At 36.7% G+C, this 17,593-nt stretch overlaps 2 protein-coding genes across 2 annotated transcripts; both read right to left on the bottom strand.

The window, feature by feature from the left end:
• Positions 1 to 6,768: 6,768 nt before the first annotated feature.
• Positions 6,769 to 8,510, bottom strand: LOC123892447. Its single transcript, XM_045942228.1, has 2 exons — positions 8,320 to 8,510; positions 6,769 to 7,526 (listed from the first exon to the last, which is right to left on the bottom strand). The coding sequence occupies exon 2, from the start codon at positions 7,474 to 7,476 to the stop codon at positions 7,081 to 7,083; it is 396 nt and encodes a 131-aa protein (XP_045798184.1). The 5' UTR covers positions 7,477 to 7,526; positions 8,320 to 8,510; the 3' UTR covers positions 6,769 to 7,080.
• A 2,016-nt stretch (positions 8,511 to 10,526) lies between these two features.
• LOC123892446 lies at positions 10,527 to 12,438 on the bottom strand. The gene is made up of 2 exons (XM_045942227.1): positions 12,155 to 12,438; positions 10,527 to 11,224 (listed from the first exon to the last, which is right to left on the bottom strand). The coding sequence occupies exon 2, from the start codon at positions 11,172 to 11,174 to the stop codon at positions 10,764 to 10,766; it is 411 nt and encodes a 136-aa protein (XP_045798183.1). The 5' UTR covers positions 11,175 to 11,224; positions 12,155 to 12,438; the 3' UTR covers positions 10,527 to 10,763.
• Positions 12,439 to 17,593: the final 5,155 nt, after the last annotated feature.

The raw sequence follows: 17,593 nt of genomic DNA, 5'->3' as shown, positions 1-17,593 counted from the left end.
TGGGGGGAAAAAATTCAACAAATTATAAAATAGGGGGGGTAAAATTCTGCATTTTAAAATAGGGGGAGTAAAATTCTGTATTTTTCAAAACATGGGGGGTAAAAGTAAAACTGCATTTAAGCCAAAATAAAATGAAAAGAAATACTAGTTTATTGTGAACAATATTACACTTCACTATAAATAATAATTTATAGTGTTTACCAAAAAAAAAAAATAATAATAATAATTTATAGTTGATCTAACAGAGAAAAAAAAAGAACACATCAAAAGGTAAATATGAAATTGTAGGGTATGATGAATGAGTGTTATGTGTGGAGATATACATACACCTATAAATTTTAATGTTACAACTCACAAACTCCGGTCCACACGCTCTTGTATAGGGTCTACTTCAAGTGTTTTGTTTGTTTGAGGGGTCTACTCCAGATTTAAACAACATAGTATAAGGGATTTGTAACACCAAACCAACTTAGAACAAATAACCTAATCTATAGCATATAAGGGATTTAAACAACATAGTATAAGGGATTTAAACAACATAGTATAAGGGATTTAAACACCATAAACTTGTGAGGAAAAAAGCGTTATCAAACCACTCTATTTTGATTACATGAATTTAGAGTTTATAATATTTTTTGAGATGTAGCATTTGAACTTATAATGCATAGAGATTCACATTTTCTCTCATTTTACCTCAATCATCTTAATTGAAAAAATTTAAATAATAATTAAAAAAATATTTTTATGTTATTTTTTTTATCAGTTAAGTCGACCGTTAATTTTATCAAGCGCTTCAAATTCAATATGTAGACTTATTAACTATCACATATAAGTAACAAAATGAATTTGGTTTATAGGATTTGATATTCGATTGAATTTGGTTTGTAGTGCTCAGAGGTGTTAGTGTTGGCATATGGTGCAATGAATTTTGTGTGCCTTCGGGGCCGCCATTTTGGTTGTGGATTGTTGAGAATAATTCAAAGTTAGTTAAAATTGAGTTAGTTTGGTTGTTGCAAAAGCTGTTACTTGCTTTACAAGTAAAACAGAATTAGTTAGTGTGTAGGTTAGTTAGTTGAGTTAACTGCTATGTTAATAAGTAACCATAGTTGGTTAATGCTAACTCATTGGTTTTGTGTATAAAAACCATACTACACCATTGTAAAGAGAGACCAATTGATCATTAATGAAGTTAACCCCTTTTTCTCATTCTTTCTCACAATTTGTTCATTCACATTCATCCATTCATTGTTCATAAGTTCTAACAAACTGGTATCTAGAGCCTCAAGGTTCGTGGAATTAAAGAATTGGTCAAGATTCACTGCAATTTGATCAATTAACTCAGGAAGAAGATGACAAGCCAACTAGAAACACTCAGCAACAGTTTTGGTGGGAAATTGCCAATTCTTGATGCAAGCAATTGGGATCGATGGAATAAGCAAATGAAAGTGATATTTGGGTTCCAAGAAGTACAAGATGTGGTTGAAACTGCTATCACTGAATTAGCAGCAGATGCAACAGACAATCAGAGGAATGCACATCGTGCATTGAAGAAGAAAGATTTCAAAGCAATGTTCTTCATTCATCAATGTGTTGATTTGGTGAATTTCCAGAAGATTGAGAATGCAACATCAGCTAAGGAATGTTGGGACATTCTTGAGAAAGCACACTCAGGGAATGAGAAGCTGAAGCAGGTTAGATTACAAACTTGGAAAAGGAAATTTGAACTGCTGCAGATGGAAAACAATGAAAGCATTGCAGATTACTTTAACAAGATCACAAACATCACAAATCAGGTGAAGAGTTGTGGTGATACTTGTGACAATCAAACCATTGTTGGTAAGGTTATGAGAACTTTATCTCCTAAGTTTGATTATATCACTGTTGCAATAATGGAAACCAAAGATTTGTCAACATTGACATTGGATGAATTACAATGTACACTGGAGTCTCATGAACAAAGAATCATGGAAAGAACAAAAGATAGGGCCACTGATCAAGCATTGCAAGCTCATGCAGAAAAGAAAGGCAATGACAAATGGAAGGGGAAAGATAAGTCCAAGAAGAATAATAATTCACAAGATAACTCAAAGAAAAACAATGATCAAGCTGAATCTTCATCTCAAGGCACTGCATCAAATCAAGATAAGAAAGGGAAGTTCAATTTGAAGAACATACAGTGCTATAATTGCCAGAAGTTTGGTCACTTTGCAAAAGATTGCAGAGGCAAGAAGGTTCCAATGTATGGAGGAAAGAATAAGGCTGAAGCACATATTGCTCAGGAAGATAGTGACTCAGAGGTTGATCCAACACTGTACATGGCTACCATTACAGATATTGAAGATGATCAAGAACATTGGTATCTTGACACAGGTTGCAGCAATCACATGACAAGTCATAGAGACTGGCTAATCAACTTCAACAGTTCATCAAAAACTAAAATAAGGTTTGCAGACAATAGAACAATTCCAGCTGAAGGAGTAGGTGATGTGTTGATCAAAGGCAAGAAAGGAAATCAAGCCATCATCACTGGTGTTCTATATGTACCAGACATGAAAACAAATTTACTAAGTTTGGGACAGTTACTAGAGAAGGGATTCATTATGCATATGGAGAATAACATCATGGAAGTGTATGATTCTCAGAACAACACTATTCTGAGAGCCCCTCTATCTCAGAATAGAACATTCCAAGTCACCTTGACTGCAAATCAATCCCAATGTCTGGCTACAATAAAGATCAATGACCAAGCTTGGTTATGGCATCTGAGGTATGGTCATCTCAACTTTAAAAGCTTGAGTTATCTGCAAAACAATGAACTGGTCAATGGATTACCTGCAATTAAGATCCCTAGAGATATATGTCAGCATTGCTTGATAGGCAAGCAAACAAGAAAGTCTTTTGTCAAGGATATTGCAATGAGAGCTAAGCAGGTACTCAATGTAGTATATACAGATGTATGTGGTCCATTTGACACACTATCTTTAGGAGGAAACAAGTACTTTGTATCATTCATTGATGAATTCAGCAGAATGATGTGGATTCACTTAATGAAGAGCAAAGATGAAGTGCTTCAGAATTTTAAGGCATTCAAAATGTTAGTTGAAAAGCAATCAGAAAAGAAGATTAAAACTCTAAGAAGTGATGGTGGTGGTGAATACACCTCAAATGAATTCAAGACATTTTGTTCAGAAAATGGAATTCAGCATGAAATAATAGCTCCATACACTCCTCAACACAATGGAATGGCTGAAAGGAGGAATAGAACTATCATGAACATGACCAGATGTATGTTAAGAGAAAAGAATCTACCTCACAGCTTTTGGGGTGAAGCTGTAGTTACAGCCTGCTATGTTCTGAACAGATGTCCTACAAAGCAAATGGATAAGGTACCAGAAGCAATTTGGTCAGGTCACACACCATCAGTGAAGCATCTTAAGGTATTTGGATGTCTTTGTCACAGACACATACCAGATCAAAAGAGGAAGAAACTTGATGATAAAAGTGAAATGATGATCATGATAGGATATCACACTAGAGGTGCCTATAAACTCTACAATCCAATCACAAAAAAGGTAACCAGCAGTAGAGATGTCACTTTTGAAGAAGATAAGAGCTGGGATTGGAATGGAAATACAGCACAAGATAAAATGTATGTTCCATTTCAGTTACTTGATGAAGAAGCAACTGAAGAAAACACTATGCTAACACCTCCAACAACTGCAAATGAGCCAGTTGTACTAAGAAGATCAGAAAGAGGAGGTATTCCAAACAGAAATCTGCAAGGGTATGAAACAATCCCAGATGACATGATCACACCAGATGGTGATATAGTGCATTTTGCATTATATGTAGACACTGAGCCCTTGACATATCAACAAGCAGAAAAATATGAAGAATGGAGGGGAGCAATGGAGGAAGAAATAGCCTCAATTGAAAAGAACAACACATGGAACTTGGTCCATCTGCCTGCAAACAAGAGGCCTATAGCAGTCAAATGGATATACAAATTGAAATACCTACCTGATGGCACTATAGCAAAGTACAAAGCACGATTGGTTGCCAAAGGATTCCTACAGAAACAAGGTATTGACTTTACTGAAATCTTTGCACCTGTGGCAAGGATTGAAACTGTGAGACTAGTAGTTGCTATTGCAAATCACTTTGACTGGGAATTTGTTCAATTGGATGTCAAGTCTGCATTTCTCAATGGCAAACTTGAGGAGGAAGTATATATTGAACAACCTCAGGGTTTCATAGTTAAAGGAAAGGAAGATCATGTGTTGAAGCTGAACAAAGCATTGTATGGCCTAAAACAAGCACCAAGAGCTTGGAACATGAGAATAGATGAGTTTCTCAGCAAAAATGGATACTCAAAATGCACTGTTGAACATGGAATCTATGTCAAAGGTACATCACAGAATAGACTTTGCATAGTGTGCCTATATGTTGATGACTTACTAATAACTGGCAGCAGTAAAGATGAAGTTAAGAAGCTGACAAGTCTGCTAAGCTCAGAATTTGACATGACCAATTTAGGAGGTTTGAAATATTTTCTTGGGCTGGAATTCACTAAGACAAGTAGTGGTATGCTGATACATCAGAGGAAGTATGCTTCAGATATACTAAAGAGATTCAACATGATGGATTGTAATCCAGCTAACACTCCAATGGAAACTGCATCAAATTTGAATGCTGATGATGAAGGCAAATCTGTGAATAGTACTCACTATAAACAGATGGTAGGAAGCCTTAGATATGCTTGCAATTCAAGGCCAGATATATGTCATAGTGAAGGGATTGTCAGCAGATTTATGCAATCACCTAAACTGTCACATATGCAAGCAGTGAAGAGAATCCTAAGATACCTACAGGGCACAATTGACTATGGTGTTTTGTACACCAAAACAGATGAGAACCAAAAGAAGCTTGTTGGTTATTGTGACTCTGACTGGTCAGGTGATAAAGTTGAAAGAAGAAGCACAATGGGATACATCTTCACATTGTTCAATTGTCCAATCTCATGGAGTTCAAAAAAGCAAAGTGTAGTTGCCTTATCCACATGTGAAGCAGAATACATTTCTGCCTGCAATGCTGCTTGCCAAGGAATCTAGTTGCTAGCATTACTGCAGGAAATGAAGATTGATATTGAACAGGAAGTAGAGCTAATGGTTGACAACAAATCAGCCATTAATCTGGCCAAAAACCCTATAGCTCATGGAAGAAGCAAACATATAGAAACAAAGTTTCATTTTTTGAGAGATCAAGTTACAAAGGGGAAGATCAAAATGACTTACTGCAACACAGAAAAGCAAATGGCAGATGTGCTCACTAAGCCATTGAAGATTGATAGATTCAAGGATTTAAGAAGAATGATGAATGTTCAAAGCCTTGAGACTTTGAATTAAAGGGGTGTGTTGAGAATAATTCAAAGTTAGTTAAAATTGAGTTAGTTTGGTTGTTGCAAAAGCTGTTACTTGCTTTACAAGTAAAACAGAATTAGTTAGTGTGTAGGTTAGTTAGTTGAGTTAACTGCTATGTTAATAAGTAACCATAGTTGGTTAATGCTAACTCATTGGTTTTGTGTATAAAAACCATACTACACCATTGTAAAGAGAGACCAATTGATCATTAATGAAGTTAACCCCTTTCTCTCATTCTTTCTCACAATTTGTTCATTCACATTCATCCATTCATTGTTCATAAGTTCTAACATGGATGATGTGACGTGGTTTAATGTCCGAGCAGGATTGATTGTTATTGTCGTGATGGAGATGGAGTTTGAGTTGGATGGGTGGGATTGATGACATTTGGTGTAAGGGCCTGCTATGGGCGTTAGTGAGTTTAGGTGTTGTTTAAGTTTATTTTCTTTCTTATGATGTAATCGTATGTGTTTATTTTACGCACTATGCTCATCATGCGCTCAGTTGCAATATTAATAAAATTTAGCCCTTAAAAAAAAATTGAATGACAGATAAAGGGCAGGGCAGAGAAGCTAAAAACTAGCAACAGTTTTCATACATAAAAGGATCTCAATTCTTTTCAGAGTGGTGCTATTTGTAGTGGACACGAAAATGTCATAAATGATTTGCAATCGTTAGATGTCTAGTTTATTGGAAACATGGGTAGATTGAAAAGAAACATTTTTTCTATCACCTCCGGTATCCGGTCAACTGGACCGTCTAATCTAATTTGGCGGTCAGTTCTAGCATCAAGTGATTCCAGCTCTCACCCAATTGCAGTTGCGGGGGATCGAACTGTGGTCCTCCCTATGGCCAAGTCCAACGTCAATCACCACTAAACCACCTAACGATCGGTAAAAAAAGAGTTCTTTGAAACAAAAAGATTTTCCTTCTTCTCACCACAAAACTTCTATTTTTTTTTATTATTTAACAAAACGTCATAAGGACACATTTTAGCAAAACTCTTCTTTTAAACTATGCTTCTATTCTAGTCAATTACTTGATCCATTCATATATGCCCTTCTTTTATCCCTTTCTTATTTTTTCATCTTCCTCTGTCTCTACCCTCTATGGTATGAATGCATATTGCTAAACATAACCTAATTGGTAAAAATAACACAGAAGCCATATCTAAATTTAGGCAAAAACAGTATGAAACTCTAACACCGTTTTGGAAATGAGACCCGTTACTAAGCTGCAATTGCAAGTTCTAGAGTGATAGCTATATGGATGATTGAGGCTCTATGATGGAAATCTTGAATACAAGTTTGGGGAAGACCTTGAAGGTTTTCATTGACAACAGTGGCAATTTAGGCAAGTTGTGAAAGATAGAGGAAATCAACTTATAAACTCATGATAAAAGAATATCTACAAAAAATTTCAATAGTTTTTTAGCAATAGTATCTCTATAGTAACTTAATCTACTATGAAGCCTCAAAACTAAAGTAAGTAATTTTTAGGAAAAAGCATATGAAAGTTACAATAATAGTAAGAAGCAAAAGCAACCATAAAAGCCTTATATAATCAAATAAACCCTGACTTGTGATAGCAAAGTTCCAGCAATTCCAAGGGCAATGAACAATCACCACAAAACCTTTCTCACCTGCAATCTACACCAGCTTCAGCAGCACGGCGAGGGGTGAGGCTTGCTTTTACGCCTGCTTCCATTTTGTCGGAATCCAGTAGACTTCACTGAATCACCAGAGCTAGACTTTGCTCGGATGCCATTCTCCTCTTTCATTGGTTCTATCTTTTCTTTAACATGTGAAGTCCTCTTCCTTTTCCTTTTATTCACAGTGATAACCTGCGTTTTCATGTCGTTGTTTGAAACATTAGCACTTACATTCTCCTCGTCTTTCTCTATCTTTTCAGTTACTTCAACTTCTTCGTTTTCATCTGTGACCGGCTTTAACGGTCTACCTCTTTTTCTGTGAGCTGGTACTTTATCCTCTTCATCACTTAGAAGATCATCGACACTAGCAGATTGCTTCTTCCCTTTTCCCCGGCCTCTACCCATAGTTAAAGAAGAACCTCGTTGAAAGTGTACTAAATATATCTTAAAGAAATCTGCATAAATAGAAATACAATTATATTTTAAATTCCAAAACATAGATCAAAGACTGAAAAACTAACCACAATGAAAAAATGTTAATCTTAAACCACGAGGTTTAAAAGACGGTTGTTAAAAACTGCACATCGATTTCGTGATATGCTACTTTCCAACCACTTTTCCACACTTCCCTCTCGGATGCAATATCTATAACTTGAATGCAATTACAATTTCTCTTCAGTTTGTTACTATGTTAGGATCAAAAACAAGGACTTCAATATATTGTTAAACATAAAAAGACCTAAACCAAACATCATTCAGAAAAAACATTCAGTTGTCAATGATCGAAAACAACAGGCACGAACACAGTACTTGCATCTTACTACTGCTGAAATCTTGAACAACCAAAGATTCAAGTTATCTCCATTTTATCATGGATCATCTAATCCTAAACAAAACAAATGAAACCCTTTTCACTATTTCTTAGAGATAGATTAAAGAAACCCAAAAATGCAAAAATACTCAATTTCATAGCAAAGAAACCATAGAAGCAGCATACAAAAATATATGTTTTTTATGTTTTTTTCAAAGCGCATGTTCGATCTAGTACTGTGCCAATGTCAGAAAATTTCATCAAATTCAAAGAACCTTAACAGCAACGAAAAAAAGTAACTATAAAAAAACAAAAACAAAAAAAAAAAATTGAATCAGTTACTCTTTTCATTATAAGAAACATGAAATAAACACACAGAAAACAAAAAGCAATAAAATTGAAGAGATAATAACTGAAAGTGGTGAAATAAAACTGACCCTTTTTATGTTGAATCAAATTTCTTGCATCTCAGACACAACCCATTTTAGAAAATGAGATAAAAATTGGTTTTTTATTGTGTGGTGAAGATTTTGATCCGATGATAGAGAGAAAATGATGAAAAATGAAGAACTAGGTTAGAGTTAGAGAGAGAGAGCAGTAATGAAAGAGCTGCTGCATTCATTTGAGCGGAAGGAAGAAGGATGGAAACATATACTTATCTTTCCTATATTAAAAAAATATTATTTTAAATAATTTAGATATACATAGTCTTTTTTTTTTTTTTTTTGTGAATGTAGTTACAATTTTTTACAATCCGATTATTATTACCGCCGATGATAATTATTATTACCACCATCTCTTCATGATGATATTCTTCTTTGCAATTCCCATTAACTTTTTATCTCAAAGCTACCGAATAACAATACTTCATATTTTATCAATCATCCTGATTTTATTTTATTGTGCTAAGTTTATTTGCATCAACAACTTACCTACCAAAGTTTTTACACACCTCAGTTAAATTAAAATTGTTTCCATTTTCACTTTCCACAATTCAAAATTGTCCCAACAAAGTCCCTTGATGTTCCACTTGGTACTCATGGTGCTTACTTTAATATTATTTTGATAGCCCCATGGTGGGTTTTAATTGTTGTGAATTCAAATGAAAAATCACACTAATAATACTTTGATGTGTACGTGAAGCAACAAAGTAGCAACTAAATAATAAAGTAAACAATAAACAAGATAAAGAGAACTATGGTCGGAAGCTTACAACATATCTGAACTATTGGTTGACTTGTGATTCAATCTCCGATGTCCTTCTTACAAGAGAAAAGCAAGTTGTACTTTGCAAGTACGAAGTGAACAATTTTGGATAACAAGTTACGGCTGTTAATTTCTGCCCTTCACAACTACCTTGATGAACAAGCAACAACTTCTTTGATCTAAGCCAAATTTCAGTAATTTCTGGAAAGCGTTGTGAGAACGTTCTTGCGTTTGGATAGTTTTTTGCACATTCTTTGATTACTCATATCCACATGTCTATATAAGTTTGCTTTGAAGATAACGGCCATTTTGTTGATACTGAAAATCAGCTAATTGATATTTGTATTAAAACTTTAGCTGAGGATCGTTTCAATTTTATCAAAAAAATAAATAAATTGAAAATCATCAAAAATCTCAAATAATATTGTGGAGCAAAAATCTCAAATAACGATCACCATCACCACCATCTCCTTTGTCACCCCCAAAATCTCCTAACCATGTCTCTGAAAACCCCATTTCATCTCAAAACCCAAAAAATCAACCTGAAACTCTCTGAATTTAGCTCTGAGAACATGCAAACCCAAAATGTCACTGTTGAAACTCAATCTAAAATATTCTCCGAACCCTCTCAGATTGATCCCATAAATGAACCAATCCAAGCTTTCCATGTTGAACCTACTAGGTCTGAGGATCTTCACTCCTATTCCCACCATAGTTCTTTCATCCATTCTGTTTTTGTTTTATGTTTATGCTCAAGTTTGAAAATTGAGTGTGTCAAAAAAAGAAAAGTTTGAAAATTGGTGTTCGCTAATAATGTCATTTCTTTCCAACACGGTCAATACCTAAGGTTATAAAATGTTCTTGAATCAACAACAATAAGTGACAACCACACTATGAGCATTAACATTTAAATGTCCCCTAACATGGATTATAGAAGTTTTACAAACTCATAAAGAGAAGCTTACAATCCTGTTAAACTACAAGTTTTGTCTAATTCGGCAGGACAATGAGACCATTGATGTAATCAACAATAACCTTAGTATATGAAACAACATAACATGTTGCATTTGTTGATCCTTTGCAAGTTGAAGAGACTAAAATATGTCTGTCTCCTTTTATGCAAGTTGCAACAATGATTGAATTTGAATCCAAAAGTAGCATGCCTTTGTTAGCTCGAATTTAGGCAAGATAATGTGCAGACTAATTTGAACAACTGAATGGACATTCAAGCACCTCATGCATGGTTTTTATCATTCAGATTGTATTTGAAAAAGCAAAGAACTAATTTAACTTTTTTCTACTAACAAAATTAATCCCTCAAGGGAAGGCTTAATTTTAGCAGCATACAATTAGTATGAATCTCAATAAAGGCATCACATACATACACCTGAGGAAATCAATTTGTGAAAACAAGAGGAAATCAACTTATAAACTCATGATAAAAGAATATCAACAAAATTTCAATAATTTGTTTAGCAATAGTATCTCTATAGTAACATAGTCTACAATGAAGCCTCAAAACTAAAGTAAGCAATTTTTGGCAAAAGCATATGAAAGTTACAATAATAATAAGCAAAAGCAACCATAAAAGCCTTATATAATCAATAAACCCTGACTTCTGATAGCAAAGTTCCATAAATTCCAAGGGCATTGAACTATCACCACAAAACCTTTCTCACCTGCAATCTACACCAGCTTCAGCAGCACGGCGAGGCTTGCTTTTACGCCTGCTTCCATTTTGTCGGAATCCAGTAGACTTCACTGAATCACCAGGGCTAGACTTTGCTCGGACGCCATTCTCCTCTTTCATTGGTTCTATCTTTTCTTTAACCTGTGAAGTCCTCTTCCTTTTCCTTTTATTCACAGTGATAACCTGCGTTTTCAAGTCGTTGTTTGAAACATTACCATTTACATTCTCCTCATCTTTCTCTATCTTTTCAGTTACTTCAACTTCTTCGTTTTCATCTGTGACCGGCTTTAACGGTCTTCCTCGTTTTCTGTGAGCTGGTACTTTATCCTCTTCATCACTTACAAGATCATCCACACTAACAGATTGCTTCTTCCCTTTTCCTCGGCCTCTACCCATAGTTAAAGAAGAACCTTGTTGAAGGTGTGCTAAATATATCTTCAAGAAATCTACACAGACAGAAAAACAACCATACTTTAAAGTCCCAAACAAAGATCAAAGACCAAAAAACTTAAGGACAAATGAAACAATGTTAATCTTAAACTACAAGGTTTAATAGACGGTTGTTAAAAACTGCACATCGATTTCGTGATATGCTACTTTACAACTTTTCCACATTTCCTCTCAGATGCAATAACTATAACTTGAAGTATGCAGTTACAATTTCTCTTCAGTTTATTACTATGTTAGGATCAAATAAAGAGAACATTAGTTAAAATTCTGATTAGGGCCAAAAACAAGGACACACATGCTTAATCTCAAAGAGACCTAAAGTCCTAAACTAAACATCATTCAGAAAAAACATTATTAAGTTGTCAATAATCAGAAACAACAGGGCAACAGGCACAAACACAGTACTTGCATCTTACTACTGCTGAAATCCTGAACAACCAATCAAAGGATCAAACTTATCTCCATTTTTTCACACAGTAAAAAGTACATTTCATATCATTCTTCATATCAACAAAAAAACCAAACTTTATCATGGATCATCTAATCCTAAACAAAACAAATGAAACCCTTTTCACCATTTCTTAGAAATAGATTAAAGAAACCCAAAAATGCAAAAATACTCAATTTCATAGTAAAGAAACCATAGAAGCAGCATACAAAAAGATATGTTTTTTATGTTTTTTCAAAGCGCATGTTCGATCTAGTACTATGCCAATGTCAGAAAATTTCATCAAATTCAAACAACCTTAACAGCAACGAAAAAAAAGAAACTATAATTTATAAAAAAAAAATAAAAAATTTGAATCAGTTACTGTTTTCATTATAAGAAACAAAACAGATTATGATAAGCATGAAACAAACACACAGAAAACAAAAAGCAATAAAATTGAAGAGATAATAACTGAAAATGATGAAATAAAACTGACCCTTTTTATGTTGAATCAAATTTCTTGCATCTCAGACACAACCCATTTTAGAAAATGAGATAAAAATTGGTTTTTGATTGTGTGGTGAAGATTTTGATCTGATGATAGAGAGAAAATGATGAAAAATGAAGAACTAGGTTAGAGTTAGAAAGAGAAGAGTAATGAAAGAGCTGGTGCATTCATTGGAGAGGAAGGAAGAAGGATGGAAATGTACAAAATGGAAGATAGCTGGAGTTATTATTCTCTCTTCTTATACACACTCACACACTTTCAACAACTGTTATAAACTTCAACATATACTTATCTTTCATATATTAAAAAAATATTATTTTAAAAAATTTAGATATTCAAAGACATTTTTTTTAAACGTAGTTACAACTTTCGACCGTATAATTTAGCTAAATTAATAGATGAAATAGGTTAATTGGGTAAAACTATAGACGAGATAAGTTAACCGTGTGAAATCGCGTAAAACCGTCTAATTTATTTTTAAAATTTTGTAATCGCGTAAAACCGTGTTACTCCATAAAAAAATTGTGTTACTCGTGACTTATATGATTAGACCTTTTAGAATGGGCGGGACTACCGGACCTGCCTATTGACGATGTATTTTAACATGGTCATGCCTCAAAAAAACATAGAAAAAGACCATAATTTTTTGGGCCAGTCTGGGCTGGCCCGTCGGCCTTACAGGTTGACCCACTACAAAACTAAAAAAAAAAAATATAGAAAAATAGATTGCATCATAAGTGGTTCTAAATGGCAAATTCAAAATTTTCCTAATTTTTAAGGATACAATTGGTTTTTCGTATGGGATAACCCCTTTTTCACTATTATTCCTTGTTGAAAGAACCATAACTTTCATCAAAGCTTTGTATCTCAAGCAGTCAAGGTTCAATGTCAGATGATTTTGATCAAACTTTAAAAGTTATTGACAAAGAGTCGGAGGATGCCGATGATGATTGAATAATGTTAGAATTTCCTCTAGTTGCTAATGCGGAAAATGTTAATGATGGAGACCTTGGTGAAAAAAATACTAAGAAAGAAAGAATAAATACACATGTTATGAAATCATGACACTCACTTATTTGATGAATAATAATTTATGTGATATGCAGTTCTATTGTTCATTTGCTTCATTTGTTTAAAATAAAAAATAATAATATCAAAAGTAGTCAGACCGACACATCGAGCCACATAGCCCATTACTAATTGGGCCAACTCAGTTTAACGTGCCATGAAGCAAACATGTTGACCCACTAAAGCCATTTTTATATGTGTTGGTCCATTGAACCGAGGTGGACTGGACCATACCGACCTACTTAACAGCTCTCTATATGATTATTTCTCTTATCATTTACTACCCTAGATAATCTTGTTCAATGATTTAATATTCGACATATTTGTTATAGTTTTTTTTACAACATATCATAGGTTAAGAGCAAACCACTAAATTGACCTATGATTTTGACAAATTTTATTCATATTAGTCCTTGTAAAATTATGCTAGGGACTAAATTAATAGTAAGTGAATAAAGTTAGTGACCAAATTGACAATAAGTTATTAAAATATAAAGATTTGATTGATAGTAAATGACTAAATATAAAAACTAACATGACAGATTAATAAAATTATAGGCCTTTTTAAAATATTTACAAAAGTCAATGACCTATTTAACAATATCTTAAAAAGTCGAGCTAAATTGATGGTTCATTCGAAAGTTTATATTGTAGTAACCGGTAAATATATATTGAGTCTTGCTAATGTAAGTTCAAGTGTTAAGGAATTAAAAAGAAGAACTATTGCATTGAAAAACACAATCATTTATATAAGAATATTTATTTTAATTGTTGATGGGTTACTTTTGTATTCTACAAATATATCATTTTAAACGAGGTAAATATTAACACTTGGTGTCTTGCTAAAAAGACAAACAAACTAGTGTGAACCGTGGATAGATTCTTGTGTTATGGTTTTATTATTCATTAATTAATATTAGAAAATAAACAATATTTCGGAGAATTGATATTAACTAACAAAAAATGCGATGAGAGAGAGAGGTAGAGAGAGAGTGAGAGGCGATGCATCTAGGGCTTCCTTAGAGCCGCCGTATCGGTCACCGCCTTCACCGGAAGCAAGGCACAAACGGGGGGGAGAATCAGCAGATAGTCGAGGTTGGACTGAGGTGAGTTATCGACGTCGGAAAGGGCTGCGAGAGGTGGATAGAAGGAACGGCAGAGATGTGCAGAACCATCGATATCATAGCAGAACCAATTCTATCCTTGATTTTCATTCCTTTCATGATGAACGATCATGGCCTCATCAACACGAACTCGATCACGACTCAGATAGGAGGGTGCAGACGCGTTACAACAAGGAGTGGCGCCGCGACGGCAGGCGATCACGATATCTCCATCGGCGGCGATCTGTTTCAACGTTTTCCTCTCAGAACCGACATATGGCAGCGGGAGATCGATCTGGACGGCGGCAAGGCAAGGAAGGTAGGAGGCGGTGGGAGAATGATGATCGACGGGAATTTCATGGAAGTGGGAAGCAGAGAAACGATTGTTACGGTGATGATGCGAAGGTGTATGGTGAGGAAGGGCAATATGCGCAGCGCCATAACAAGAACCTGCAGCAGTTTATTCATGGTGATGAGCATGCCAACGTGCGTAACAGGGTAGTTGGGAAGGAGATAGATTCTTATGGACGTGACGGAGGGTTGGTGAATCATGGGAAAGAGGGTTTTGATGTGCTCGGGACGGAATTAAAACGGTATGTCACGTTTTATTTCACTAATTTTCCGCACCAATTATCAAAATTTCTTCTTTGTAAGGGCTTTGAAGTCTGTGGCATGCTGGAAGATGTTTTTGTTCCCAGGAAGAGAAATAAGCGCGGTGAACCGTTCGGTTTTGCCAAATTCTCAAATGTGAGAAATGTCTCTAAGTTGTTAAGTGCCCTGAATAATGTTTATTTTGGACATTATCGCGTTCGAGCTAGAATAGCCAGCTTCAACCGTAACGATAGGATGGAAGAGGCAAGCCCAGAGAAGGGGAGGCATGTCATGACGAAGGATAATGGCAAGCTAGCTAAGAAAGAGGGTGACGTCGTCGTTTCGCAATCTCTGGACCTGAAACGAAACGGTCTTCGTAAGGACTCTAAGATGGTGCAGGCTAGTAGGGGAGACGTAAATGTTGTTGAGCCTGTCAAGGGAGACAACGGAGAACTGGAAGCTGTGCGGGTGGGAGATGTCGAGATTTCATTAGGGGAGGGGAAGGATAAGGTGAGGCGCCATAATGTCAAGTTGCATGAGGGAGGGTCTAAGCCTGTGATTACGGCTATGCCAAACGTAGCCGTTAAGGAAAATGACCATCAAGTTCTTATAAGAAGCTACAGGGCTGAGTCCGTTGACGTGTCATGGGCGCAAAATGGTTTAGTGGCGACGGTTTTTAATGGTGAGGCGGTTTCAGTAATGCAGAGAAGAATAATGGACGCAGGCTTTATCGATTTGGATCTTATTCCGATGGGGGCTGATAAGGTCTTTGTCCGAAGCCTGGCAGGAGACGACGCTATGGCAGTAGTCAACAATGCCAGGGAGTTCTTTCAACTTATTTTCTCGAGTTGGGCACGTTGGGATAGTCTTGTGCAGCCTTACAGGCGAGGCACTTGGGTCCGTTTGTATGGTATTCCGTTGCAAGCGTGGAATATGAATTTTTTCAAGTTATGCGTTTTCGAGTGCGGCAGGTTTTTGCGTGTGGATAGTTGTACAGCGGACAAGGATCGACTTGATTACGCCAGAGTTCTGATTGCCACAACTGACTTGGATTTTGTCAATAAAGTGGAGACTGTTTTGGTAGACGGATTCCAGATTGAGGTGAAAATAGTGGAGGAACGATGTTTCACCCTCGGGGAGGATTCTTGTCTTTTCGAGGAAGGGAGCGACACAGAGTCGTACCATTCTGATAATAATGGTGGCCAGGGAGACCCGGAAGTTCGACGCCAGATTGATTCTATGGTTGAAAACTTAGCGAAAGGTGTGGAGGAAGCTGGGGTTATTGGGTCTGAGGAGAATTTTCCACTCTCTAAGAATCGTGGTGTTGTGGACGGCATGAACGAGAAAGAGGCGTTAGAGATGCCTGGCCTTGATAGAGTTCTTTCTTCAACTCAATCCGCTATGGGAGATTCTCCTCTTTCGGGGGGAAGACAGGAGAGTAATTCTTGTTGCTCGCCGTTTGTTGATGCTTGTGGGAGTCCTAGTGTTGTTGGAGGGCAGGGCGTGGCTAACCCTATACCGAACCGAAGCAAACGTGCACTTTCTTGTCCACCCGGTGCGATGAACTCTGCGTTATCGGGACCTTGGAGTTTGGAGTGGTTGCAGGACAGGAATCAAGGGGATGCTGGGGTTCTCTTCTCAGCTAATAAATGGTTGTGTAAAGGAAAACGCAATGGTGACCGTCAGGAGAGGATTGTTCAGGAGGATCCGAAAAGGAGGAAAGGTGGTGGGGTGTTCCGGCATACTATTTCCAGCATAAAAAAGGTAGCCAGAATGCCTAGTCCGGAGAGAGGTGAGGTTTTAAAAGTTCTCAAAAAGAAGGAGCGACGCCGCAGAGTAGGACCCGGGGCGCCAAGACCAGGCAGCGTGAGTCTTCAAGAGTCGTCTACCGTTTCGTCCTCGTCAGTCTCTGCTAATAATGACTGGCAACATTGGGTGGTCATGAAAGGTAATGAGAAAGTGGTAGCCGACGATGTCAGAGAGGTAGGTAAAGCTATTGGAGTGGAGTATAATGGCGTCAATGAGAACATGTTTAGTGTGCTCGCTCGGAAGGGCATAGCGAAGAAGTCGGCGTCGGGTCAGACGCAGGGAGGAGGGAATTCTCGATGAAGATTATTTCCTGGAATATTAGGGGTTTGGGGGGTTTAGCAAAAAGACAGAAGGTCCGTAAGTTGGTGGGTACCCAACATCCCTATCTGTTGTGCCTCCAAGAAACTAAGTTGCAGTCTTGTGATGATTTTATTTGTTCGACTCTTTGGGGTATCTCGTCTCATGCGTTTTCCTACCGTCCCTCGAATGGGGCTTCTGGGGGCTTACTAACCCTTTGGGACACTGCGGAGGTGGAGGTGTGGTCGTCGGAGAGTCTTGAAGGTGTTTTGTGGTGTCATGGTCGGTTTGTTAGGTCGGATGAGGAGTTTTATGTGGCAAATGTTTATGCTCCGTGTGATGATGGGGCGAAGCAACTGTTGTGGGACTCGCTTTCCGCGAAAATCCAAGCGTTGGGGAGATCTCGGATATGTGTGTGCGGGGATTTCAATGCTGTTAGGAGCGTAGATGAACGTCACTCGGTTAGGGTCGGGTATCGCTCCTCAGATCACATCTCTTTTAATCGTTTTATAGATGATAACACCCTGGTGGATCTTCCGCTGTGTGGTCGTAAGTACAC

Source organism: Trifolium pratense, linkage group LG6 (genome assembly GCF_020283565.1).
Source record: "Trifolium pratense cultivar HEN17-A07 linkage group LG6, ARS_RC_1.1, whole genome shotgun sequence".
Classification (NCBI taxonomy): Eukaryota; Viridiplantae; Streptophyta; class Magnoliopsida; order Fabales; family Fabaceae; genus Trifolium; species Trifolium pratense.
This window is presented reverse-complemented; position numbering and strand designations above follow the sequence as displayed.

Excerpts from the sequence above, each read along its gene's own strand:
- LOC123892447 (XM_045942228.1), bottom strand. The coding sequence starts at position 7,476 with ATGGGTAGAGGCCGGGGAAAAGGGAAGAAGCAATCTGCTAGTGTCGAT.
- LOC123892446 (XM_045942227.1), bottom strand. The coding sequence starts at position 11,174 with ATGGGTAGAGGCCGAGGAAAAGGGAAGAAGCAATCTGTTAGTGTGGAT.